The sequence below is a fragment of the Athene noctua genome, chromosome 19 (genome assembly GCF_965140245.1).
Source record: "Athene noctua chromosome 19, bAthNoc1.hap1.1, whole genome shotgun sequence".
Classification (NCBI taxonomy): Eukaryota; Metazoa; Chordata; class Aves; order Strigiformes; family Strigidae; genus Athene; species Athene noctua.
Window position 1 is genome coordinate 5,751,934 of NC_134055.1, and position 26,899 is coordinate 5,778,832.

Here is a 26,899-nt window from a genome sequence, read left to right on the forward strand (position 1 = left end):
GGCGAGGAGCCCCTGGGAGGCCCCTAGGCCCCCGCTACAAGCCGTGTCGCACACCACAGCCCCCCTCCAGCCGCGGCGCTCGGCGGCACCGCCTGTCCCTCCGCGGCACTCGTAGAGGCCGTGAAGCCAAAGCCGCCTCCTCAGGGCCGGTGCCGCGCTTTGATTGGTGCTGCTGCCCGCCGCTCCGCGCCGCCGCGCTGCTCACTCCACGCCTATTGGTTGTCCTGAGGACTGGGAGCTCTGAGTGGCTGGGCTGGGGACAGGCCCCGCCCCCTCGGCTGGGACGGGAAGTGAAGATGGCGGCAGCGGCGGCGATAGCGGCGGATGAAGCAGGTACCGGCGGTGCCCGGGGGTCGCTCGCTGGCCCCCGGCCCCCGCCCCTGGGCGGCCGGTCCCCGCCCCGTGCCCGGTGCTGAGCGCTGTCCCCGCAGAGCGGGCGCGGGGCCGGCGGGCCGCCCTGTCCTTCGCCGCCATCGCCGTGGTGCTGGGGCTGCCGCTGTGGTGGAGGACGACCGAGACCTACCGCGCCGCCCTGCCCTACGCGGACATTGACGGGCTGGGCCAGCTGCCGGTGAGCGCCGGGAGGGGGCCGCGGGCAGCGGGGCCGGGGGCGCGGCGGCCCGGCCTGACGCCTCTGCTCAGTTCCAGCTGGTGGTGCCCGTCGCCGTGGTCTTCGCCCCCGGGTCGGTGCCCGGGGACCTGCCGAAGCCGCTGCCGTTCAGGGACGTGCAGGAGATGGACATTTCCGTGAACTGTAAGAGACCCCTCCGGCTGTCCCTGCCCCTTCTGTCCCTTTTGGGTGGCCTTGTCCGTCCCTGGGCGGGGTCCCTGGGCGGCTTCTCTCCTCGGGAGGTTGGCACCGGCCATCACCCCGGAGCTCCCTGCACCCCAGAGCTGCGTTCGCCAGCATCACCCTGTCCGGAGCTGGCAGCGCAGCGGAGCAGCGGGGACAGCGAGGTCCCCACAGGGTGCTGCAGGGAAGAGACCCCAGGTTCCCTCCCTAGAGATCGGGGTGACGGCGGCCCTCGGAGGGTGGGGGATGCGCCCTGGGTGGCATGGGGCTGTCCTGCCTACCAGCGCGGCCCAGCTGAGGCCACGTACCGCAGTGGGTCACGCAGCTGAGGTGCCCAAATGACCTTGTGGCATGTGCTACCCCGGGGCTGTCCCTTGTGCCTCAGCACCTGGCTCCTCCAAAGGTTGTGGGGGCTGGGATTAGTGGGTTCACTTAAGCTTTGTTCCCCGGCAGTGAGAACCAGCATCACTTCCCGCTACGAGATGGTCTATCGCAGCACCACGGCTCAGGAGGAGGCAGCGCTAGACGCAGCTACCGCACAAGGTACTGGGATAACTCCGTGGGGGAGCAGCCTCCTCTTTCTGAGGCTGGTTGAGCAGAGAACTCAGATTTCTTGTGTCTCAGGGCGGGTTGGGGATTGGAGTGAAATTCCCAACCCTGCTAATGCCTCCACCTTCCCCAGAGGCTGATGCTGCTCTGCGCCCGCTGCAGGATGCCTCGTTGGGTGCTCTGACCATGTATGTGGTCCCCGAAACCTCATCTCTGCTGCCTCAGGTAGGGAGCAGCACCCTGTGGTGCCAGCCTCTGTGTACTTCACCCCTCAAAGGTGCCCTGGGGGGAGGAATCCATCCCTAGGCTGTCGCAGGTTCTCTGGTGTGTTGGTGGGAGCCAGCCCTGCTCCTGGCCCTCACCCCTGCCCCTTCCCCAGGGCATCAGCGTCTACGTGGGGAAGCACCGCGGTGCCCTGGTGAGGGCTGGGGGGGGCCTGGCTGCCCTCCGCACCCGCCTCCGGCAGCTGACGCAGGTGATGTCCTTCACGGCCAGCTCCATCGCCGCTGCCCTCTCGGACCGTGTGCCCGATGGCCAGCTCAGCCCTGACGCCCGGCGGCACTTGAAATCCAGTCTGGGTACGGATGTGTGCCCTGGCCCTGTTTCCTGGCCTGGGGAAAGCCCTCTGACTCTGGGGAGAGATCCTGTTCCTGCTGTACTTGTAACATCTTGGATATCTTCTGGGGTAACAAGCCCTGGGGTCTTCCCTTTGCTCTTGGAGTTGCTCTAGGCCAGGATCTGTGCTGGGATTGCTGTGTATTGGGGCACTGGTGCATAACCCCGTGTCAGGGAGGGCCAGGGAGGAGGGGGTCAGGTCCTGCCGCTTTCGGGAGCTCTGTCATGGGCCACATGCCCGACCACAGCAGTGGCCATGGCAGTGCCTCACAGGCTGTGGGCCCTCGACAGGGTACGAGATCACCTTCAGCCTCCTGAACCCCGACCCCAAGTCCCATGCCGTGGACTGGGACATCGAGGATGCCGTGAACCGCTACGTGCAGCCCGTCTTGGACAAACTGAGCCTGGTGGCCAACTTCTCTGTTGACTCGCAGGTGAGGGCTGGGAGAGGCGATAGGCAGAGCCCAGCCCTGGGCCTTGCCAGGTGTCCCGGGACGCTCTTCTCTGCCAGCAGCGTCTTTGTCGTGTGCCTGCAGATCCTGTACTATGCTGTCCTAGGAGTGACACCACGCTTTGACAAGGAGTCCTCCAGCTTCCTCCTGAGCGCTCACAGCCTCCCGCATGTCATCAACCCTGTGGAGGCCCGGCTGGGTGAGCACTGAGCTCCTCACCTGGCTCTCACAGGGCTGGGTTCTGCTGAGGGAGGGGGGACAGCTGTGCCTATGGCCTGTGCCCCTTCCCTCCCTGCAGCACTGTGCCCTGCCGGCCCTGGATGGGAGTGAGGGTGATGGAGACCTGCCAGGCTGGCAGTTCTGCTCAGGGCTTGCTGTGGAAGGAGGAGGCAAGCTGTGCTCTGTCCCAGGGCGGCGCTGTCTCTATCAGCCAGGGGAGCTCTTTGACTCTGTCCCACTGCAGGCTCCAGCGCTGCCTCGCTCTACCCTGTGCTGAACTTCCTGCTGTATGTGCCAGAGCGCTCCCACTCCCCTCTCTACATCCAGGACAAGGATGGAGCCCCAGTGAGCACCAACGCCTTTCACAGCCCCCGCTGGGGTGGCATCATGGTACGGGGCTGTGGCAGTGCTGGCAGTGCTCAGACAAGACGGTGTCTCCCCATCCCCAGTAAGTGCTGGTGGCCCTGCCAGCTCCATGGCTCTGGCTGTGCCTCGCTGACATGCTGTCCTGCAGGTTTACAACGTTGAAGCCCCTGCTTCCCCCCAGGCCTCCCTCCCGCTGCACGTGGATGTGGACATGGTGCGGGTAATGGAAGTTTTCCTGGCCCAGCTCCGGTGAGGATGTGTTCTTTGCTTCCTGGGCCTCTGTGTGCTCTCCTGGCACATGTGGAAATTGGTGGGGTCAGAGCAGGTTGTACCTATGCAGCTTGTTTGCTCTTCTGTGGGCTCTGGGAGGCTGAGGGTGGCTTTTTGTGGCCTTGGAGATGCTGACCACTGGCCAGCACTACTCTCTGGCCAGGGGTGCTGTTGTATCTCCCATCTTCTGAGGCGGGAGGTTTGTCTTGTCCTGCCCCTTGTGCAGGAGGCTGTCAGGTGTGGGTTGAGCCCTGCCAAGACTGAATGCACCAGGGGAATGGGAGAGCAGGGAGTGCATGTGGTACTGCAGGCTTGTGATGTGGGCTGGCACCTTCCGCTCTACTCCCAGGTTACTCTTTGGGTTATCTCGGGAAGAGCTTCCCCCTGAATTCCTGCTGGAGAGCCCAGGGAGTGAGGGCCTGGCCCACTGGGAGCTGGACCGGCTGCTGTGGGCTCACACTGTGGAGAACATTGCCACCGTGTCCACCACCTTGACCTCGCTGGCCCAGCTCCTGGACAAGATCGGGAACATTGTCATCAAAGATGATGTTGCCTCTGAGGTAGGGCTGGGGCACCCTACGATGGGGATCGGAGGGGGCCATGTGTTGCTGTCCCTGTGCGGATCATGAGCTCTGGGGTGGTGCTGCGAGTGAGGCCCCCAGGGTGGTTCCTGTGTTTCTCCCTGGACAGGGACTGACTGTTGGTGTTGTTCCCACACAGGTGTACCGAGCGGTAGCCTCGGCGCAGAGCGCCATGGCCAAGCTGGCCACGGGCCATCTGCACTCAGCTTTCCAGGCCAGCAAGGAGGCGGTCACCTCCTCGGAGAGGGCCTTCTTTGACCCATCCCTCCTCCATCTCCTCTACTTCCCCGATGACCAGAAATTTGCCATCTACATCCCACTCTTCCTGCCCATGGCCGTCCCTATTCTCCTTTCCTTGGCCAAGATCGTCCGGGAGACCAGGCAGCGTAAGAAGGAGCCCACCAAGATGGACTGAGCCCCTCACAATGGTGTCCTGCCTTGGGGCTGTCTCCACCCCCTGGGGGGTGTTGTCACGGACCCATGGCCCAAGAAAGGGCCTCAGAACAGTGTCAGGGCCAGGCCTGGCAGCTTGGCATGGGTCAGCTTGGGCCAAGATGCAGGAGTGGGAAGAAAGGCTGCTCTGAGGGGTGGGAGATGCTCTCGATCTGGGTCCTGAGCCAGATATCAGAGAGGAGGGAGGGGGCTCCCTCTGTGCACCCCCTGGCCCTGCACTGTGTTCAGAACAAGCTGCTCTATAAATAAAGAAAAAATCCCGCTTGTGCGGGCAGTGTGTGACCCTCCTCTCCTGCTCTGCTGTTAGCCCTCTGCCTGGGTGCCCGTTGCCCTACCTTCCCCTGGCCCAGCTTGCCTCCCCCTGCACCCCCTTATTACTTTTTTGGGGCCTGGCTCTTGTCTTACAGGCATTTAGCCCAAAGCCCTTTGTGGGGGATGTTACGGGGCTCAGCTGTTGGGGGTGGGTGGCTCATAATGAGGGGGGGGGGTGTTCTTATTGATGGGTATTGGGGCAGAGCCTCCTGGGGGGGCAGTCACATCTTACTGGGGTCCAGCTCCCTTCACTGTAGGCTCTGGGGAGGTGGTTATGGCCCCCCCCCATTCTGGGTGTGTTCTCAGGGGTAGGTGTGGGGTTTCTCCCCTCAGCACACGCGGTTTTTTGGGAGGGGGCTGCTTGCCCGGAGGCTCCTGGGTTCTGCCCCCCATGCTGTGGGGATCTGGCGGGGGAAGTACCTTCTCCTCCCGTGAAGGGGTTTGGCCTGAGCCCCTCGGAGCAGCCCGCGGGGCCGTGCCCCCGCCTCCCCGGTGCGGGGCCGGGCGGGGGGCGGGCCGCGGGGCGGGGATGCCCCTCCCGGTGCGGCGGGGCCGGCGGCGGCGCGCAGCGGGGCCGGGGCCGCTCACACCGGCAGCGGCGGCGGCGGCGGGGCCATGAAGGTGAAGAAGAGCAGCGGGGCCGGGACCGGGGCGGCGGCGGCGGCGGCGAGGACGGAGGAGGAGCTGGGCCGCAAAGCGCTCATCGGGCCCGACGACGTGCTGGGGCTGCAGCGGGTCACCAGCGGTGTGTGCCGGCGGAGGGGGCCGCGACCCGGGGGTGCAGGGGAGATGGGCATCGCGTCCCCCTGGGGGCTGGCGAAGGGGATAAACGCTTTGGGGGGGGTAGGGGGAGCCGTCCCCCCCCCCCGGGGGACAAGGAGTGGGGCTGCAGTACTGCGGGGGACAGGGGCTGCCCCGGGGACGTGGCACCCCAGGGGTCTGGGTGTCACCTCAGGACTGGGGGATACCCTCCCCCAGGGCATGCCCAGACCCTCTGAGGCTCAGGGCTGGGGATGTAGCCTCCCCCCATCCCCCCCGGGGTCGAAGGTCGGTGGTCTCCCCATCACCCCTCTGCTGTGTCTGCGCCCCTGCACGCAGGGCTGGGCCAGGCTGAGCCCCTAAACCTGTGCCCACAGCGGTGGGGCTGGGGGGGGCAGGCTGGATCCGTGCATGGGGGTGGGGGGCTTTACTGCATCTCCATCCTGCAGCCCCCCAGTTTCCACTTCCCCAGCGCTGCTGGTCTGGAGAGCATCCTGAGGGGATGGCGGGCGCGGGAGCTGGCAGGAGGGTTTGTTGCGCTTGGCAGAGCCGCTCGGCTGGGACCAGGCGGCGGCGGCTGCCTTGGACCTGTCGTGGTTGCAGCACGCCGGGCTGGGAGAAGGCATGTGCCAGCCTGGCTTCAGCAGTGCCCAGGGGTGCTCTGCCCTGCTGCCCCCCAAAAGGCCTTTTGGCAAATCCTGGGACCTTTGGGTCGGTCTCTCTGCGGGCAGCAGGTTGGGCAGGGTGAGAAGACTTCTGTCAGGGAGGAAGGGGGGCTGGCCTGGGGTCCGGCCGTGCTCCTCTTTGCCTTGGAGCGCTTTGCGATGTGGCGTTGGAGCAGGTTTCGTGGCGCAGGCCAGGGCTGTGCGGCATGACGAGCCCTGGAGAGGAAGGATGCGGCTGTGAGTATCGGTGCGTGCAGGCGGCCCACGGGGGCTGGTGTGTGGCGAGCAGGGTGGAAGGGCAGGAGAAAAACCCTACGGGGACTCAGTGTTAGCCCTCAGGAAGGGGGTTATGGAGGCTCCTCTGGAAAAGGGGCTGCTGATGCTGTGGGGTTCTTGGGTCCCCTTCTCCCAGCTGAGATGCTCTGCTGGGCTGCAGCAGCGTGATTCACTGCCCAGGCCCAGCCATCCCCTGCCTGCAGGCAGAGCCGTGCAGCAGGCACTGGAGCATGCTGCCAGCGTGCTCGGAGGAGCAGCAGTTCGGTGGTGAATCCGAGCGATGGCCGTGCACGCCATCGTGCTTGCTTTATGGTAGCCGGCGTGTCCCTGCCCTCGGCGGTGCTGTCTGGAGGGGCTGCAGGCACGTGGCCACCCCGCACCCTCGCTCCCGTGCTGTGCAGACCTCGCGTGGCATTGCTCTGGCCACTGCAGGTGGTGTGTGGCTCTTGGTAAGCACCTGAGTTCCCAGGGTGCAGGGAGGGCTGAGCTGGTCACCCTGGCTTCAGAGCCAGGCTGGGAGCAGAGCTGGTTGTTGTCTGCCTCTTCCAACCATGGGGCATTGCTCTCTGGAGCACAGGGAAGATGTGAAATGCATGAAATTATTTTTCTCCCCTCCTGCTAGCAGACTTGCTGGTACAGGGGTAGTGCAGGGGGTGTAGATGGGTCATGCCAAGCAAGAACCAGGCACTGCAATGAGCCATGGATAATGTCTTCCCATGGGAAGTGCTTGTCTGTCCTGCTGGGTACAGGTACACAATATGTCCATGCATATTGTATCTTATTACCCAGGAATATTTTGCAGCATTCCTTCTCAAGCTCAGTTTTTCACCTGGTGTGTTTAACACAGAGAGGAAAGATACAATAATATTTTTCTGATCTTAACATGTAATGATTATTTGGGGCATTCTGTGGCCTTTACTCATTTCCATGCATCACAGCAGGCTCTTAAAAACAGACTGCCAAAAATACCAACGTGAAACCGTTCCAGTTTTCTGCTTCGAGTGGAGGGTGCTGCAGGGAGGAGAAAGAACCAGACTGTGGGAGAGAAGTTCATGGCTACCCCAGCCCCAACCTCTCCCTTGGAGATGCTGAGTCGGGGCAGACACGATGCCCTATTTCAGCAATTCTGGCTTTGATGCCCAAAGTTGTGGTGCTCCAGACAGTTGGAAGTTGAAGGGTGAATTGGTGGTGGGGTTGCAGCAGAAATGTCCTGGTGTCCTGATGGCCTTTGTTGTTCCAGATGCAGCATAATTCATCTTTACCCAAGCTTGTGGGCCAGTAACACAGTAGCTCACACTGTCGAGGGACTGTGGTTAAGCTGTGTGCTGCCCAGGGACCGGGGTGGTCTGGACATGTTTTAATACTGCTTCAGCAAACAATGCCCCAGGATAAACCATGTTAGAGGAGGGCTTGGTACTGCAGGAACGTGTGTTTTAGAGATGCTTGAACCACGAGTAGCCTGTGTGTTTCTGAATGGCCTTTCAGTTTGTGCAGCAAGAGGCAGAATCCCAGCCCCTGCATGGAGTACAGTGTGGATCCAGTTACAAAAGGGACTCCATAGCACGGCTGCCTTGGCAGTGGGGCACCATCCTCACACCTGGCAGGGCCCTTGCAGCCCTGCACGTGCCTGGGGTGTGCTCATCTTGCAGATGCTCTTTTGGAGCCAGGGTTTGCCATCTTACGCTTGCTCTGCTTGCTGCAGAGCTCCTCGGTGCTTCCTGATACACTGGGCAAATCTCACCCATCAGCCCTGGAAGAGCTGGGTCTCGGGGAGCCAAACTGCTGCTTGTGGTTGCTACCTGTTGACCAGGCAGGCTGTTAGCCCTGCTCTGCTGTTTGATGCTTTTGCATCAGAAAGCACAGCTGGGCTTTCTTCTTTCAATAGGTACAGCTGATAAATGACCAAATGTTAAATGTCTCAGGCTGGGAGGGTGGAGATGCCGGATGTGGCTCTGTGGCAAAGCACGCTTACTGCTAAGCCGGAGAAACCCTGTCTGTAACCAGCTAGAAGAGCCAGCTGGCCTCTGCTCTTAATGTGCTTCTAATAAGCTTAAAGGGGGAGTCGTGCAAACTGTCCTGCATATGCTGCGTCCTTTCAATGTTAAATCCTCCAGCAGCTTCAGGGCCATAACATTTCCAGGCATGCTGGGGTCCAGCCTGATGGATCAGGGGTGCTGCCCTGGAGTATCTGGGCCTTTTGGCTGGGCTGGCTCTGGCGCTGTTCCAGCCGGATTAGTGTAAGGCGAATGAACCATTTTCTTCGCAATTAGCAAGATTTGTTACTTGCTCACACAACTGCAGTTACAAAAAGAGGAAAAACCTGATTAATTTAGGATTAGCAAAGGCATGGGTCAGATCTCAGTTCAAATTGCGATTAATTACCGAAGCAGCCAGAAGATTGGAGGAGTCTGTCTGCAGTTATTGGGATGTGGGTGTCTGCAAATGCCATGTCCTGCCTTTTGAAGCCAGCTGAGGAGTTGGGGCCTGTCGTCCATGGCACTGTCCCTCGTGTCTCTGACCGTGCTGCATCTCGCAGCTTTGCAGGGTCACGCTGTGCTGCTCAAACGTTAACTGCAGGGCAGGGTTAATTCAAGCAGAGCTTTAATTTCTTCCTCCATCTTTGGGGTTAGAGTCATCAGTGGTCAGCAGAAAGATGATATTACAGCCCCCGTAATGCCACCCCCTTTTGGCAGTGTGCAATAGTACCAGGCTTCAAACAGATGTGTAACGAAAGGCAAGCTTCAGCCTCCGAGACTGCCCCGCTTATCACAGCTTCAGGCACCTGTACAGCTTGTCTGGAATACTAGCTTAAAGTTTATGTTTTAAGATTTATTCTAAGTCTTATTTTATTTTAGCAAACCAAAGTGTTAAATAATTTATTACGTACTTGGAAATAAATACAAAACCCAAACCTAAAAATAAGGAACCCACACTTAATCATTTCTGAACCTAATCTCTTCCTCAAGCTGTCATTTAAGATTTATCTGAGACTTCTCATAGCAGCTTTAGCTAAGGGTCAGCTTGGTAGAGGCTGCCTCGCCGGGTCGGCCAGGACAGACCCTTCATGGATGACTTTCATACCAGTTTCCCTGTAGCGTTGATGGGAAGCTGATGTGCACGAATCAATCTTCAAACCCGGTCCTGGACCGTGACTTTCCTTTCCTTCCCCAATTAATTGGGGTAAACTTATTTTATTAGGAGCTCTGCTTAGCTGGGGGTGTTTGTGAGGTTAATGAATCGCTGTTCTGAGTTGTCCAGGGCTGTGATGTGTAAAAGCATTTTGATATGCTGATTTCTTGTCGCAGAGCGATATCCTAGAGCGGTGTCAAGCTGCTCTCACTGTGCCTCCCTTTCCTCGGCAGCACCACGTACATTATGAACCTTTTCAAGGCTTTGCGATAATGCGCAACTCCAAGTGTTGTGGAGCTGAAGGGGTTTTTTTCGTAGTCTCGCAGTACAATATGGGCTGTTAAGATTCCCAGGGGCAGCACACATGGTGCGTGTGTAACACAGGGTGCCGGGCTGGCAGATGAGTGGGTTCCTCCTTCTGCCAGTGTTATGAGTTTGGGCCATCCCTGGTGGAAATGGCAAAGGTAAGAGGAAAGCTGTGGCATACGCTGGGGGAGGCAGCCTGGGGGTTTGGGCAGGGCCTGATTGCTTTGATTTAGCCCTGTGTAAGAGAAAAGTGAGCTGATTTTGTTATGGTTTTCAGACTTTGAGTGCTACCAGCATGAACAAGGGGGCAGGAAAGAGTGGTTGGATGCTTGGGGATGGGGGAAGAGCAGCTCCATCCTTCCTTAACAAGGTCTGGAGGGCTGTGATCAAATTAATTGCGAGAGGGTGAAGTCTGGAAAGCTCTAGCTAAAAAAAGAAACAAATAAAAAAAAAAAAAAAGAAAGATGAGCAGGCTGCCACAAAAAGCAGAGAGTGATGAGCCGTGCAATAGGACTCGGTGCCTGGTGTGGCACGGCACGCTGCCGGGTGGGTACATTATACGGGCTGTGGGCAGCTCAGAGCCTGCTGGGATGGGTCCCTCTGCTTCATTCACAGTGTTGGTCAGTAAATGTGCCGCTGCAGATAAACTCCCCTCAGACTCTCCTGGTGTGAGATTTTTTTCCTCAGGGGCGTTCAGAGCAGCCTAATTACTGAGCTAGGCAGGGGGGGCTGCAGGTGCCTCCCTCCCCATTTACCCCCACTATCTTTGCTTATCCTAAACCTGTGGCTTTAGAGCTGGGGTGGATCTTGGCTGGCTTGGCTTGTTTCTCTGCCTCTCTCTTTACAGGACTTGAACTGCTGAGGCAGAGGGCAGGTGAAACGGTTTAGTTTTTTTCTGAAACTGAACTCCGGTTGTCTAAGCAGGCGTATCAGTACTGCTTGAAACTTGCCCTGCCTTCCCCTCGAGGTCTCGCACTCCGTCCTGCGTCACTGCTCTGCATCTTCACGGGTTCGTGCTATTTTTGCTTGCTTCCTCCTGAGACTCTTCAATCTGATAATCTCCTAATCTCCAGCCCCCAGCAATTCATCTGCAGTTGTCTTTGCTTTATACCTGGTTTATATCTTGGGAGTTGTCTTCAAAATAGCTTCTGACCTTGTTGGCTAATGCCTGTTAAGAAATAGGCCTGCATAGCTATAGGAGCCTTCTCATTCCCCAGATTCTTGTTATTGTTTGTGTTGGGGAGAGGTGTCCCTATTACAAATCACTGCTGTTGCATCAGTTTCTTGTACAGGATCCTCCTGATTTGCATCCATTTTCATGACCAGATTTTGAGTCTGTTCTTACCCCAGGTACACTCTGTTTTCCTCTGTGGGCTATTAAAGCCTTAAAATAGGAGCTGCCTGATCTGAGCTTAGATGCTTTGATGAGCACTGCAGAAATATCTGTAATGTCTGTGAGAGGGGACACATGCTTCCTCCTGGTTGCAGAGAAGGGATCCTGAAAGGAGCACAAGGAGCGCTAACCCTATTGCCCATGAACACCTCTTGATAAAATGTGCCTGGTGGAGTGGTTGCAAAGGAAATCTGAAAGTACAGGATCAACTTTTAGCTTTCTCTGACGAGGATCAAACACCTAATCTCATCCATCGGATAACTGAAATAACAGGAAGAGGACAGGAGGAGAAAGTGCCTTCATTAGCTTGCTTTCTGTATTATCTAGCACTGTATTATCCCGCACCTTTTGTGTTCCTTTGTAGCACCAGCTTGCTAAAATACATGGCTGGAAACATGCACCAGGGTTCACAGTGTACCACTGAAGAATAGGCAGTGCCTGCTGTCTTGTCTAGGCTGTTTTGCAGGTTTCTTTTGCAATCTTGGTTGTTTTGGGGAGGGGAGGAAGGTTTCCTGGATGAGAACTGTCTCTTCTTTGATCAGACAGCGGAGGTACCACCTCAGAACTGTAAACACAGACTGAGCATCCACAGTTTCTGATAACGAAGCTGGAGACCTGTTAATGAATGCCTTGCTACAGATTGCTGTTTGGGGTATATTTTGGAATAATTTTTTCATGCAAAGGAAATAGGAGAGTTCATGAAGTGATACATCGTGTCTGGCTTAGGAAGTCCATCACTTCTGCTGCTTCCTGAGACCACCACAATGTTGCTAGTTGTGCTTCCAAATTCTTCAAAACTATGGTAGATCTTAAGATAGAAAATATCTCTAGTAGTGGGGAGTTACAGAGATTCTGGGAAAAGCTGCAGAGGCACCAGCAGGAATAGCGATGTGTGAGTGAGAAGTGCTGCTAATACCAGGCTTGGGCAAGTTGCAAGAAATTGCTCTTTGTTTTGAGAACAAGTTCACCTCAGTTGGTGAACTCTTTTCGGGAAGAGTTTGGGTATGGAGGTCTGGGATGTGGCAGTTCACTGGGCTTTAGGAAGGAGGAGGAAATGCTCCTCTCTTGTGACCTGTTTTTGCGCTACTTAGTGTGGGTACTTGAGGACAAAAGCCAGTCTGTTGGGTTTCCTAACAAAGATGGTCCACCTCTGTTTTTTCCTAAGAGATGTGTCCATCTTTTGTTCAGAGTGTGGTCTCTGTCAACCCTGAATCAAGTGAGCACTGAAAGCTTGTTCAGGGAGATAACCAAATAATCATGGTATTAATGGAGAAACAACACAACCTGCTTCAGGGGAAGTGGAAGAAATGGGAAAAGGTTCTGTCCTGAGAGACCAAACCTACCTCTCTTGTAAATAATCCATTTCACTCGATGGAAGTTTGAGCTGCCTTATCTCTAACTAAAATAGACATGGATGCTGCCTCCGTTCTCCAAATTGTGGTGACGGTGAATTAGGATAATGAAAGCAGATGATACATTTAAGTGCGTCACAGAAGTGTGGGCAACTGGGCCCTACAGTGATTTAAAAATAAGTATGTATGGGATGAGATTAGCAAATCTGACAGTGCTCAGCTAAGCAGAAGTATCTGCCAATTGCCAGCAGCCCATTCCCAGTAAGACCTTCCAGTGTAGCTGCGGGCTTCTGTTACGTGTAGGGAAAAAACCAGCATGTGGCTACTTTGATTTTTGAACAGGAATTGCAGCAGGCAAATTTAATGCAGACTGAGAGGAATATATATATATATGTGTGCTTTTTTTTTTTTTTTTTTTTTTTCCCCTGCTAGGAGACTGGGCACTGTCAGAGGAGGTAAAAACACTTGATTGCTATACTCTGGCAGCTAATCTTCCCAGATGTCATCTAGTTAGATACAGGTGTGTTGATTTTTATTTTTTTCTTAAAAAAAGGGTATAAAATATTTTCACTGCAAAAGGAGTTGGAAAATAGAGTGCAGGCGTGCAAACATCAATGAACAGGAGCCTAGTGGGGATTCTGCCTGGGGTTTACTCCTCTTCGGTGGCTCTACTTGGCTCTTCTCTCCTCCAGATGAGTCATGGACACTGTTACTGCAGCAACGCTGCTGCCAAGGAGGGGGATAAAGCTGTTGCCATGGTGCTGGATGGGCAGGAATTTTGCAGGAGGAAAAACACTTAATAATTAACTTGGAGACAAACGGCTTCAGACTTTGCCTGCGTGTTCTAGGGAAGGTGTCCCGGGCTCCCAGGCGACCACCAGCCCGTTCTGGTCTAACCCCTTGCCTTTGAGGAGAGCAGCTGGTCCAAGCGTGGCTGTGGGCCGAGGGAGACTGTGGGAAGCTGCTCCTGCTTCTGTCAATTTGTGTTTTGCGTGCGGCTGCTCGGAGTCGGGAAGTTGTGGGGTGGGTTAAGAATTTGGGTTGGCTCATGTGTTAGAACCTAAAATTATCGTGTAATTGCAGGACATCTACCTGAGGATTGCTAAATGTGGGTGCTAAAGGCAAGGGGTCAATTGAAACTTCTGTCCCGTTTCCTTGGCTATTGTTAGGAATAATATTTTGTGTGGTTCTTAGGCTATTTTGTCTAACACTAGGCTTGCATTTTCTTGTGGTAGTAAAAAGGTCGAGCTTTTATCTTGTTCTTCTTGATAGTGTAGGTGCTGGTGTTAGTTTTCCTTTGTGCTGTGTTGATAGGAAAGCGAAACCTCCCTGCCAAATGCCAGAGATGCTTCAAACACAGTCCTCTCTCTTAAAGCCCATTCCTTTGAGCATTCACCATATGGTAGTGGTGATGAGGGAGAGCAGTAAGAGTGTCCAGAGAGCACGTTTAACACGTCTGTTCCTTGTACCAGTGAGCACTTGGACAATCCTCCAAGTTAAGGAGATTTGCACAGAATAAGAGGCTCCTAGGAAAGTACAGGTGCTAGATGTGCAGTTCATGCTCAGCAGCGCCTAGGAGCAATCTTTCCCAGGGCTGACTACAACTAGCTTTATCTCTCACTGCAGAGGGACCTGATTTCTGTAATTACAGATCCCAACACTAAGGCCTTGCTGCCTGGTATCACAAAATCACAGAATTATCTTGGTTGGAAAAGACCTTGAAGATCATCCAGTCCAACCATCAACCCAACATTAGCAATTCCCAACTACACCAGATCCCTCAGCACTAAGTCGACCTGACTCTTAAACCCCTGCAGGGATGGGGACTCCCCCCCATGCCCTGGGCAGCCCATTCCAACGCCCAACAGCCCCTTCTGCAAAGAAATCCTTCCTAATATCTAGTCTAAACCTTCCCTGGCTCAACTTGAGGCCGCTATCTCTTGTCCTATCGCTTATTACTTGATTAAAGAGACTCACCCCCCCTCTCTGCACCCTCCTTTCAGGGAATTGCAGAGGGCCAGGAGGTCTCCCCTCAGCCTCCTCTTCTCCAGACTAAACCCCCCCAGTTCCCTCAGCCGCTCCTCGTACAACATGTACAACATGGTAGTTGCAACGTGTGGCATTTGGGATGGTTTCTTACTACACCACAGCAATCTTTTCTTAACTCCTTATCTATGGGATGTGCTAACCGCTGCCCGTGAAACCAAACCCCCAACCTGATCTGTTATACTGGCGCTGAGTTACTGCTGTAACGGGCAGGTATGATCTCCGAGTACACTGTGACTTTGTGTAGTCAGGGAATAAGCCTGAGGTGGATGCATGTATTTGAATTTTAGAAATAGGAAAGCAGGCAGAAACAAGTGATTAACCCAGACTAACAGCAGAAATTAGTAGCTGAGAAAAGGCTTAGAATTAAAATGTTAAAGTATTACTTTCACCTCAGAACCTCCACAACAGGTCTCCTACACCATGCAGATGCATAAGTTCTCAGAAGCTAACCTGGCTTGTATACATACAACATTTATTTAGATTTGTCAGGTTAAAGTAAGTTATGGGAGCTGCTTTCAGTCTGTGCTTATATTGTGTGGTGAAAATGAAGCACTGCTGCTCCTTCCCGAGAGAGGAGGTTGATGCCCAGGCCAGGGACCTGTCTTGGGGCACATCAAGGCTGAAACAAGGACTTTCTCCCAAAGATGCCAACCCTGGTGGAAGCAGGGAAGGGCTCTGTTCCCAGACTGTTTTCCTAATCCAGGGAAAGGCTTCAGCACCATTTTTGGTGCTGAGGGGAAAAAAGTCCTTGCGTGGGACGAGCATGGGTGGGGAGAAGAGGCCATCCTTTGTCTGCAGAGGGCTGGAGATAGGGGTGGTGGCACAGGGGAGGACACTCCTGTTCCAGTTAAGTGCAGCCGGCTTAGTGCTCACAAAGCTGCTTAGCGCTTGCATTCTGCCAGAGGGCAGTTTTTAAAGCGGGCAAAGCCTCTTACACTGAAAAGGCTGGGATTTGATGGAGGTGCTGACTATTCTCAATACCTTGAGGGGAAATGGATGCAGAAGATGCTGGCACAGGGTTGGAAAAAGGTGGTGACCTCTGAGTGCTGGGGCGGGGGTCGAAACCTTTTTCCTGTCCTGTCTGAGCAGGGTGGTGTCAGCATTCGGAGCTGGGACTGTCTTCATAGACACCAGTTTTGGATTAAAACCAGGGTGGTAGTGGAGATGCACTTGGGCTGCTCTCACTGCTTGTGGTGACCTCCAAAGAACAGCCAGAAACACCCGGTAATTCTGAGCAGACTTCATTTAAATTTGCTTTCCTCTGCAGATTATTTGTGCACTCCAGAGGAAAATGTTTACAAGATAGACTTCACCAGGTTCAAAATCCGGGACATGGAATCTGGCACAGTTTTGTTTGAAATCACCAAACCAGCAGCTTCAGGTGAGTGCACACACAAAATTCTGTTTTAATGAACAAACAAATGCTAGTGTCTGCTTCCTCTTGCTGTTTCCCACTCCTTTTACTCAACTGATTTCTCAAAAATAGGAGATGCTCTCAACTGCGAGAGGGCCAGAGTCCCAGCCTGCAGCACAAATATTATTCAGGTGTCCCTTTGCACCAACACAGTAAACAGAACTCGTTGCTGCTCTATTCTTACGATTGCCATCTGTGATGAGAAAGGACAGATGGACGTTGTAAATGGAAGCAGAGGAGGAGGTCACCGTGTGTTTGTTTCTTGGCTGTTCATCAGCTAGAGTCCCCCTGTACGTAGTTGAACTGTTAGTCTAACATCTTTCACTCAGGTGTCAGGAAAATGGTATTTCCAGAAGGAAGAAATTTAGTCAGTTGTGCAAATTAGACAAAGTGAAAACTTGATTATTTTTTTTTTTTTTCCTCCCTCCATAATTTTTAGGTGGTACTTGTAACCATCAAAGTGTTACGTGTTGCCAGTGGTAATAAAAACCCAGGGCAGCTAGTATTTTCCTGATCAAGGACTCTTTTTTAAATCTTCCTCACCTCCCTGCAGCTGAGAGGAAGTTTTCTGTAGCTGATAGATAGCAAACCAGACATGCTAAGGTGAAATGGCTTGTTCAGAGTCACGCTGCAATCCTGAATCAGAGGTAGGAGCAATAAGTCACTTCAGAAGGTAAGACATGTACCAAACCAAAGGACCATCTTGCAGTTCCCCGTCTCCAAGTGACCGGTAATGGATGCCTTAGAGAGGAGAGGAGGAGGGTAAGCACATCATCAGGCTTTCTCAGAATAGTTTCCTGGCTTGTATGACTCAGCAACGTACAACTGCAAGTATTTTCACTGAGTTTCTGTTTCTCAGACGACTGTGACGGAGCTTTGCTTTGCGCTTTTCCAGAACGTGAACACAATGACAGGAAGGACATTGACCCCAATGCTGGACGGTTTGTACGCTATCAGTTTACCCCAGCTTTTCTTAGACTCCGGCAAGTGGGAGCCACGTAAGTAATTTCTCCTGTGCTACTTTTTTCTAGTACAGGAAACCACTGAAATTTAATGAAAAATGGCTCTTCCTTGTTGATCCTGTCAGGAAGTTGATTTAATAGGGATCTTTTGTTATCGTGAGGATCTCCAACCATCTTTGCTGGATGCCTCGCTATCTCCATCCCTTTAGCTTGTTTATTTACCACAGGAATAAGCGTGGGGTTGAAGACATTAATGCTAAAAGGGGCAAAATAAGGTGGACAGACCACACAGATATTACAGGTCTTTTCTGCTTGTTATAGTTTGTTTGTCAGAGGCTCTGCCAGTTTTGGAAGGTGTGTCTGCAGCCTTCCACGTTGCATTCCCCCAAAACCATTAATCCATAGACGGATGTGAAATGGTGAAGTAATGTTTGTCACTTTAAGTACTAGAATGATCTTTGTGCCTGGTAGTACTGCTTGCATCTGTCAGTAAACCACACCAAAATGTGACACCTAAGGTATTTTTCTGTAAAGCTTTAGGCCAAAGTTATTGTTACTGCGACAGAGTGTATTTTTTCTTTAGTAAAACTTAGTAGTAATTACTACTAACTATGCTATTACTACTAACTTACTATTAACTACAGATTTATCTGCATTTAAATGGTGTGCATGGGGAGATGCAATTTTTGGCTTGTATTTCCTCTCCTGGCCCTCCAAAGAGCAGACAGGTGGGCTTCTTTGTCCTTACTGGAGATTTTAGAAGGATATTGGGTGGATACTGGCATGGCAGGTTCTTTATTTTTGTTTTTCTTTACATTCACTTAAGTTTAAATTAGTAGATCTAATCAAGAGCTTTATGCCCGTTGCTATTATATCATTAAGTCCATAATACTATAATTGAGCATCAGTTAGTTTCCAGCACAAATATTTGTTTCAGGTATATAGAAAACAGCAGTTTGGATTTAATGTTGGAGTGCAGTCTGATAGATCCTGTCAGCAGCAAATGTTTATTTCACAAGAACTGATGTACAGTAGCCTTGATAAAAAAAAATAAAAAAAAATGTCAAGAGCTTGATTAAAATTCAGCATTTGGATGCGATGCAAAAGAATTAAGACTTGTTGTTAGAGAATTTATTTAGAGCAAGGCTGCACATTACCACTTCCTGCTAATCTTAGATGTGCACCATTTAGATTTGGTTTTGGAAGAAAAGTTAGTTATGCATCAATTATCACCTCTTTGGCCACTATTTGATTAAAATGGTAAATACCCAACTTTTGATTTGTGCCAAAGCAGTAACAGTGACTTCCTGGCTTACTCATAGTGTTTCATGTGTAACTAATACCTATATTTCTCCAAGAGGTCATGGTTCATAGTAAGATAAACTTGAATATAGTGCTGGCTGAAACTTGTCCCCCTTTACTACTTACAAAGCAGGAACAGAAGAAAGACCATTTTCTGTAGATCTGGCTTTTCTGGCTTTTTTTTTTTTTTTTTAATACCCTCCAGAAGAATCAAAATAACTCATATAAAACCTTAAAGCAATAAGGAGTTTCTAGCGAGTGATCTCGTGAAGTGCCTATCCAGTAGAGTTGGAGGGATCTTTCCTTCACTGAAGATGAGTTTGAGATTGTAAAATTGTCTCACGTGTCTCTTTTTTTTTTTTAGTAAAAAGAATCAAAATATTGTATAATCTATTATTTGTAATGTTATATTGTGTTCCCGTAGCATGCTTTAAGAAAAAGAGGGAACAATAATTTGGTTAGTACCATTGATTTATGTTTTTGGCTTTTTTTTAGAAGAGCTCTCTTCTACCTTTCAGAAATGGGTGATGGGTAAAAATTTTACTTAAGGAAGAAAGCTCATTTCAATCTTATCCTTCTTTTTCAGGGTGGAGTTCACAGTAGGAGACAAACCCATTAATAACTTCCGCATGATTGAGAGGCACTATTTCCGGGACCAATTGCTCAAGAGTTTTGATTTTGAATTTGGGTTCTGTATCCCCAGCAGTAAAAATACTTGTGAGCACATCTATGAATTCCCACAGCTCTCTGAGGATCTCAGTAAGCTCTCTTTAATTACCGCGTTACCACATAGTGATGTTAATCTAAGGTGTTTTGAGGAAACCCTTTCTTAAAAGCTGTCTGTAGAAAGTGGGTAGGGTAGAGTATTTCCGGGTAGTTTTGTATCAGTGTTAATACAGATTTTATTTTCTAGTAGCATGTATCTAATCACTCATGAGACTTTTTTTTTTTTTTTTTTTTAATTCGTAAAGGGAAGCTTCAGTGTCAGGGAGAAAAAAAGATAATGGTGCTATAAACCATCCAGAAAACTAGAATTAAAAAGATGTCCAGTAAACGGGTGACTTAAATGCTATGTTCTGTTTGATGTGCTGTATTGATAACTTGAGAGGTTTTAGTTTTAGTATGAACGTAACTTTTATTTTCTCTCCTCTCTCCCAAGATGCAGTAGCATGAGTACTAAATCTGCGTGGTCTTATATTCTTGGCAACACCTAATCATGTGTGTCAGCACTAATATTGCAGTCTGTGGAAAATAGCAATGTACTGCTGCTTACTTATTGTCACACCAGAACAAATTTGAGTTTGCTGTTTTATCACTTTTTTTAAAACAAAAAAAACTCAACCCAAACCCCAGGCTGTAGTGTGATATTGTTCTGAGGTTAGGTAGAGCACTTACACTTTGTATGGTGCCTTAACATATTTCAATGACGTTTGAATTCTTTAAAAGATACTGTCAATGAATGGTTTGGGTGGGTTCCTGTTTTATTTTATTCACTTGAGAGTTTGCTGCTCTTTGAGCAATTCTATTAAATATAACTGAAACCCAGGGCAGAGCCTTGCCTCGGTAGGGCTTCTGTGTAACACGATTATTTTTTTTTTTTCCTTTTTTCCCCCTGCAGTTCGAGAGATGATCCTTCATCCATACGAGACACAGTCGGACAGTTTCTACTTTGTGGACAACAAGCTCGTGATGCACAATAAGGCAGATTATTCATACAGTGGAGGACCTTGAGCACAGGATGGACAGCCAACCTGCGCTGGCCTTCCCTTTCCTATCGAAGTCGTCAGGGATACCAACACCTTCAGTTCCGTTGCCTACAATGTCAACTGGACAAGGATCCACAAACCAAGGACTCTTTGCCACAGTAGGAGTTTCATGACTAAATTTGCCAGTCTCACCTTTTCTGAGCTTTGAAGCAGACCCAATTCTTCAGACCTTTAAGCGGTTCTACAATGCTAAATGATCTTTGGATACCACTTCCCTAAGTTCTTTAAGTGTCTGCTTTGAAAATGGCCTTGTGGGACCTGGGAGATTTTGCCCTAATTCTGAGGATTTGTGTTCTTGCCCTCAAGTATCTTTTCAGGACATGTTTACTTTCTCAAAGAATGTAATCTGAGAAACCACGTGAGTGGATGGATGCAAATGCAGAGTTTTGGTTTTTTTTGTTTCTCGTTTGAATGCTTCAAAGGTATGGCCAATTTAACTTGCACATCCAGCTGAAAATGTCAAACATAACATCTTACAACAGCAAGTTTCATCTTCAGATTAGTTCTGGAAATAAGCATCTCATCCTTTAGTTTTGTTCCTTCTATGTAATAACCTGTTTAATCTTGGAAACACTGAAACTCACAATGAAGACCAGTAGTTCGATGACAGAGCAGTTTTTAATTGGGTACTGTCCTTTTACATTTCAGATGAAGGCAAAATAGCATCGAGGGTCTGTGAACCTCCATAAGTGTTTTCCATTCATTTCAGTTTTTGCAAACTGATTGCAGAATAATCAGGAAAAATGGAAGGATTTTAGCATTATTTAACATATTTACATAGCTAACATTTCAGCCTATTCATGCTATATGTTTTCAATGTCTATTTTCTTTCATCTCTGCTCAATACTAAGATAAGGGCTTCAGCACTGCTTGTTAGAGCAATGCTTTTAATTTCTCTAGGGCAGTTGGAGAGTGTGGGATTTCCAATTTTCCATTTGTATCTGAATTTGAAGAATGTTATGACAGTGTTTCCCTTTGTTAAAAATGTTTCTCATTGGATATTAATGCAGGAGAGACAATAAGTCTAATAATGTAGGACTTTAAGGCACAGCAAAAATTTAGCAAGAGCACTGTCTTCACACTGTCAGAAGTTTAAGACCAATTTTGCCCAAGTTTCTCAGCGTGTGCTTCTTGGAAAGAGAGAAGTGCAGAGACATACCAACATCAAAAGGGTAAACTCGTGTATGCAAAACAAAACCTGAGGAGGCTGTGTGGGGTAGCCTGTTGTCATGAAACCCTTACTCTAAAGGTCAGTTCACTGATACTTTAAAAAAAAAAAAAAAAAGGCAGTTGCAGTCTGTAGATATTTCTATAAATACTTGATGTCTCCATGTCTAGTTCTGTGAGTTTAAGTGGAACATTATATGTTAGCCTCAGATAGGTGTGATTGTAATAATTTTTATAAAATACCATTTCCAGTTGTAGTTGACATCTTTCTAGTCACAGCCTAAAGTCAAACAGAACTACAAATGGTTCCAAATGTAGCCATCTGCCTAAGAACAGGGAGGTTTTTGTGCTCTCATTGGGGTTGTGATCACTATTAAATGTGTTACCATTTGTGTTTGGCTTGGCTTGCTTTACTTCTGAAAAAAGGATTCAGTTTTCTAAAGAAAATGCAGCAAGGTTAGGTTACAGCACAGATTTTTTAATTCAGAGTGATAGCTAAGAAAGTACATAAAGTTCGCTGATTTTACACAACTAGTCTCTGGTAGTAATTTTTATCACAATGAGACTTGTATTTATCACTTATTTTTTTGTCTCTAGTGTATTAAATCACACGTTTAGCCTACGGCTGACCTGTCTGTTTGAGAGTTACAGAGAATTTCCTCATTATTTGTACAACGTGTTGTGCTACTGATCATTAAGTTTTATAGCACAATAATTACTAAAGGTGAAAATAGTTTCAAAATGTCTAGGACTTCCCCCCCCCCCTTCTTTTTTTTTTTTTTTTCATCAGCGCTGTTAAACTATATACTCAGTGACATTTTGCAGGTTCAAGTATTTATGAATTTTGTTCCAGCTCTTGAAGGAGAAATTATACTGATTTGAAGATAGAAGAGAGTGTGTGTGTGTGTTTATAACTAGCACCCTATACAGGGTTTTTTGGGGGTATGTTTAAACTCTCACCTGCTGTTCATAATAATCACTTCTGTGCATAAGATTTTTAAAAGATTTCTAGCAATGGTGCTTGCCCAGAATTGCCAGTCATACATTTCAAACAGATGGATGCTTCAAAGTTTCAAAAATATTTTGGTGAGAGCACTTTGGTGCAGACTTTTGGGTTATGATACTGAGTCTTTCTGTCTAGCATATCGTTGTCTACTCATCTGAAATAGTCATGTTCTGCTCCTTTTTTTATGCTACCTCCTTCTAAGATTTTGAACTTCAACACCGGAAGTAATTCCATAAAAATTTTAATGTAATCAATGAAAACTTGAGTGGTAGACATACCCCTGTCACAAAGAACCTAGAGAAAGCTACCTTGTTCCCAACAGGGCAGGATGTTGTTGAATGGACTTTCTGACACTTTTATGGTAGGTTTGAGGTTAAATCTCAGGGGGTGAACTATCTGTCTCTGATCTCCTGAATTCTGCTAGCTGTTCTGATAATTGAGATTCTATGGGTAATAATTTCAGGCTAACAGAAAATTTAGTGTGAATCATATAGGAGGTATTTTATTTAGTGAATTTGTTGTCTTCTATTATTAGGAATAATTTAAAACAGAAACAAGTATTGGACCTTTCAATAAAATAAATTTCAACCTATTTTAACTTTTCAGTTTGCTACAAATAACAAGTTCTGCTTCTTAACCCAAGGTAAAGAGCAAAAGTTTCAGTGGGAAGTGTAACGAAGGTGCTTTTTTCTGTATTCCACTGCAACAGTTATCAGTGTTACCTCTCTGTTTCACTTGGAAACAGGTTGTTTGCATCTCTTTAAGGTCATCTACATGCACAACATTTACAAACGCGTGGGATTTGCTGTCCAGGGGAGAGGTTCCTTTCCTTTTCTACCTGTTTATGCAGTAGTCTAATGTGTTGTGTTGACACGAGACATTATATCGATGCAAATAAACAGCACTAGAAGTCCGTCTTCAGAAACTCCTGCAGTACAGTTGCAGTTCCAATTCCAACCTTCTGTCCTTGTTTTGCATTAAAACTATGTGCAGAATTTAATGTTAAAGACCACACTTTGTGCAGCAATGAAGAACTTCCACTTTCGTCTGAAAGGGAGCCAAGAGCTCTCAGGTCAGTTGTAACATGAAACCTGCATTTTTTTTTCTCCTTAAATTGGCAGCTGATTCTTATTATAAACCGGTTGAAAATCAAATTTTAATAGCATTGTTCACAGAATAATTTGTTAGTCTCTTTGACTAGTTAATATTTTGTATTTTAATATTAATCATTATAGAGTTTGCTTTGGCAATTCATCTACAAAATCACCAAATATTTGCTCTGGAAAAATAATTCTTGTATTTTTTCTTTGGTTTAAAACGTAATAATTAAAAGAAATATTTTAAGTAGCACTACAGCTCTGTGTTAAAGAGTCAGTCTGGAACTTTGGGATCTAACCTTCTGAAAGTGAAAGAAAATACCGAAAATCTAACCAAAATTATCTGCTAATAATGACTAGCTGTTTCTTGTCAGAAGACAGGATTATATGTGTACTTTGCAGGGTGAATTATGCTTGGAAAAAGAAACTAAGTCTCTGTGAGTGCTAATATTGACATAATTGTTCTGAGACATGCATTTTTTTGCTTATTCAGTCTTGGATTCCTTTAAAATTCCAGGTTTTTTAAAGAAAGCAACAGTAATACATTTGTGGTTAACTGCCATGCTTCATGGTCTAATAATTCACAGACTTTAGTGGCAGAAAGAGAACGGTTTAGTTTTTAAATTAACACATCAAGTATAAGTATGATTTAAAATCTAGAAACTTTGTTCTCAGATCAGTGGCAAAAGCCAGAATTGTTTCTGTGAATGTATGCTTTATGTAGTGACATTTATGAAATAACTGAATAATCCACTCTTCCTGACTCAGAAGATTTTTTTATTCTTTTTTTTTTTTTTTTTCTTTTTCAATGTAGAAAGTCTCTTCAGGTTTGAAAGCAATGTGCTGGGGTTTAGTTCTTACTCATAATCTCTCTGTCTTATTTTTGAGCAGGTCAGTAAGAGAGCTGTATTTGCCACCTCTGTCCTCCATTTGAGTTTCATTTCAAAAACTTGTGTAGAGTGTCAAAGCAGTGGCTGTGTGTGAAACATGGCAGGCTACTGAGTTTCAAATTCCTTCATTTTGAGCATACAGACTGTTAAAAGTATATTGAGAAACAGTGCTATGTGTTGACCCACAAAACCTAAATTTCAGTCTTCATGACAAAAACTGAAGGGAGCTCTTATTCATGCAAAGATTGTTTGGGGACTATTTAAGGTAAGAAGATTCTAATATCCGACTCTTGGATTTAAGTATTATAAAAATGTTCTGTTATGTATTCATAACCTGAAAAAATATGCTTGACAGCTGAATTTTAATTAGATCTGGTTAGGAATGAAACTATAGAGATTATTGCTATCCCTTATAGGGTGGGGAAGAGCAACTAGAACTGTATGTATTGCACAAAAGCCAGACACGTTTACTTGTGTTGACTTTAGTGGTAAAAGTTATATTTGGGAAAAAATGAGGGAGAGGGACAAAGACAGGAGGAGGAGGAGTGAATTTCAGCTAACTGGAACCAAGAGCTTTAAGGCCAAGATGAGGGTAAATGCTTTTTCTCTTGAGTTTGAGAGAGCTGGTAGCTTCTGTTAGCAGTTCTCTTCTATACCCCCAGCATAAGCACTACCTAAGTTTATACAAACGATTCACTGTTACTCAGATATTAAGTCTCATTGGCAGTTCATATCACTTTCTAAACATGGAAATAGATTTGAAGAGTGGGATGCTCTAGGCCTCAAGTTGCAGCTGAGTTGTTTTCTAAATCAGAGAGCAGTCTAACTAAGGGGTGAGTTGTGTGTTTGTGTCTCTGTTCACAAGCTGTAGTTAACTGCCTCCCTAGAACCACTGTGTTAATGCCTACTGTGATGTGTGCTTGTATCTTACTGCTACACTGAGAAAACCTGTTTGAATGTGACATTGACTTTTTTTTTTTTTTGCATAGAATCAGAATTGTCTGTATTAAAATGTATTTATAAAAAAATATATATTTTTTGTGGAAGGAAAGTAGGATTCTAGTTAATAAACCATTGGGAAAATGTTAGAGACATTTTTACCAAGTTCATTTATAATTCTTTGTATCTTGTTAGTTACCTGATTTGTTTCCTATAAGAACATCCACTGTGGCCCATTTAGTGGCAACGCAATGCACTGTCATGCAGAGAATCTGGTTTTCAGAAAACTGGGAGTCTTTTGTTTCCTTTTGGGACAGTTGGACACCAAGTAGGTTGCCGGGAGGAGAAGGAGCCTTGGCACTGATTCCACTTCTGCGGCTTTGGCTTCAGCAACTAGTCTGCTTGACTTGTTTGCAGATAGATAAGTGGCAAGAGCAAAGGTTGAGACTTCAGGATAAAGAAAATTAGATGCTACAATTTAGTCTTCCTGTAGGAGAAGGAGAGTATTAAAATTAATTTATAAAGGGTTGAATAGGGAGTACACTTGCTTAAAACTATTAATATTGGCAGCGTAGTCATAAATGTGCATACTAGGGAATATGCTTAACTTTTCCCATTACCTCGGAAAATGGTTAAAAACATTTCACTTTCATTAGCAAGTGTTTCTTCTCCTGTAACAAATTGCAAAATGTAAAAAAAAAATTAAATAAATTATTGATCCTAGAAATGAGGGTGATTGTCTATTTTATTTAAATATTTATATAAGCACATGAAAACCATTTAGATTTTCATTTCGGATGCCTTCCATTGATATTTGATCTCCAGTTTTGTGCAAATTTATGTAACTAGCTTCACTTTCTGATGATTGTGAGACTGAGCAATGCACGTGTAAAAACTCTGGTGGTTTGCGTAGTTCCGTGACTAAAATGATTACATCAAAATTGTTTCAGCGGGATTCAGCTTTCTGAGTGGTGCAAATATCTTGGGGCATCCTTGAAAACAAATTATTTTCAAAGCACATGAACAGAACTTCGGAGTTCCACAGATGTAGTTACCCACCAGGCTGTGCTTTTGAAAAATCTGCTGGCTGCATGATGGAGAATCAGTTTTTGAAATGAATGTGACACCTGCAATTGCCATCTCTGCCAGATTGACTGAAACGGAAACATCTGCTCGGACTGAAGTGAGTTGTATTGGGGTAATTCCATCTTGATGTTTTTGATATTTTAGTAAAAAAAAAAAAGAATCCTGAGAACATCTCTGTATTTCTCTGTGAAGCAGAACACCCTACCTACTCTCAGAGGAAAACCAGGTATAATGTTTTTGTTTGAAAGTATCTGCTGTAACTCATTTTGATTCCGCAGAATTTCTGGCAGAACCCCCGTTGTGTACTGGAAATTGCAGAAGAAATTTCTTTACACATTTATTAGTTTTGGACTATTACTTGGAGCAGCATGAAAGACCAGCACTGAGTTCTACAACGAGGTGATGACCCGAGCACAGGTTTGTGATGTGACTATTGTTCAGCTGTTGCTCATCTGAAATCTGTGATGAAGGTATACTCAAAAGTCTGACATCAGTTCTCTTACAGGCTCTTCTAAATCAGAGGATAGTTTCTGGTTTTGCCTGTACAGGTTCTCTGTGGTTAGATGCTCTCTTTTGATTAAGCTTACTCTTGGAATTACTTGAACAACTGGAAGCATTGGGTCTATTTTCTTAGAATTCCTGAAGGGACTAGATGCTAATTTCACTGAAAACCTAAACAGAAGAGATAGCGAAATCAGTACTAATAACACTAATAAAGCAGGTCAAACAGT

The 26,899-nt window shown here is 47.8% G+C and overlaps 2 protein-coding genes across 3 annotated transcripts; both read left to right on the plus strand.

Moving 5' to 3' along the window:
• Positions 1-273: 273 nt before the first annotated feature.
• PIGS (phosphatidylinositol glycan anchor biosynthesis class S) lies at positions 274-4,573 on the plus strand. Its single transcript, XM_074922687.1, has 12 exons — positions 274-333; positions 432-571; positions 643-754; positions 1,247-1,336; positions 1,476-1,567; positions 1,722-1,920; positions 2,249-2,391; positions 2,494-2,608; positions 2,873-3,018; positions 3,143-3,243; positions 3,614-3,824; positions 3,985-4,573. Exons 1-12 carry the CDS (start codon positions 297-299, stop codon positions 4,258-4,260), a joined length of 1,662 nt encoding a protein of 553 aa, XP_074778788.1. The 5' UTR covers positions 274-296; the 3' UTR covers positions 4,261-4,573.
• Positions 4,574-5,176: 603 nt separating this feature from the next.
• Positions 5,177-25,809, plus strand: UNC119 (unc-119 lipid binding chaperone). Of its 2 annotated transcripts, none has more exons than XM_074922688.1 (5): positions 5,177-5,355; positions 15,807-15,920; positions 16,813-16,951; positions 18,804-18,976; positions 19,836-25,809. In XM_074922688.1, the coding sequence occupies exons 1-5, from the start codon at positions 5,226-5,228 to the stop codon at positions 19,946-19,948; spliced, it is 669 nt and encodes a 222-aa protein (XP_074778789.1). In that variant the 5' UTR covers positions 5,177-5,225; the 3' UTR covers positions 19,949-25,809. The 2 variants fall into 2 exon arrangements, with proteins under 2 accessions (XP_074778789.1, XP_074778790.1); XM_074922689.1 differs by having other exon boundaries at positions 5,179-5,355; positions 16,849-16,951.
• Positions 25,810-26,899: the final 1,090 nt, after the last annotated feature.

Coding starts and splice junctions, on each gene's coding strand:
- UNC119 (XM_074922688.1), top strand. CDS start 5,226: ATGAAGGTGAAGAAGAGCAGCGGGGCCGGGACCGGGGCGGCGGCGGCG. Junction 15,921..16,812: donor CACCAAACCAGCAGCTTCAG/GTGAGTGCACAC, acceptor TCTGTTTCTCAG/ACGACTGTGACGGAGCTTTG. Junction 16,952..18,803: donor CTCCGGCAAGTGGGAGCCAC/GTAAGTAATTTC, acceptor CTTCTTTTTCAG/GGTGGAGTTCACAGTAGGAG.
- PIGS (XM_074922687.1), top strand. CDS start 297: ATGGCGGCAGCGGCGGCGATAGCGGCGGATGAAGCAG. Junction 572..642: donor ACGGGCTGGGCCAGCTGCCG/GTGAGCGCCGGG, acceptor GCCTCTGCTCAG/TTCCAGCTGGTGGTGCCCGT. Junction 755..1,246: donor GATGGACATTTCCGTGAACT/GTAAGAGACCCC, acceptor GTTCCCCGGCAG/TGAGAACCAGCATCACTTCC.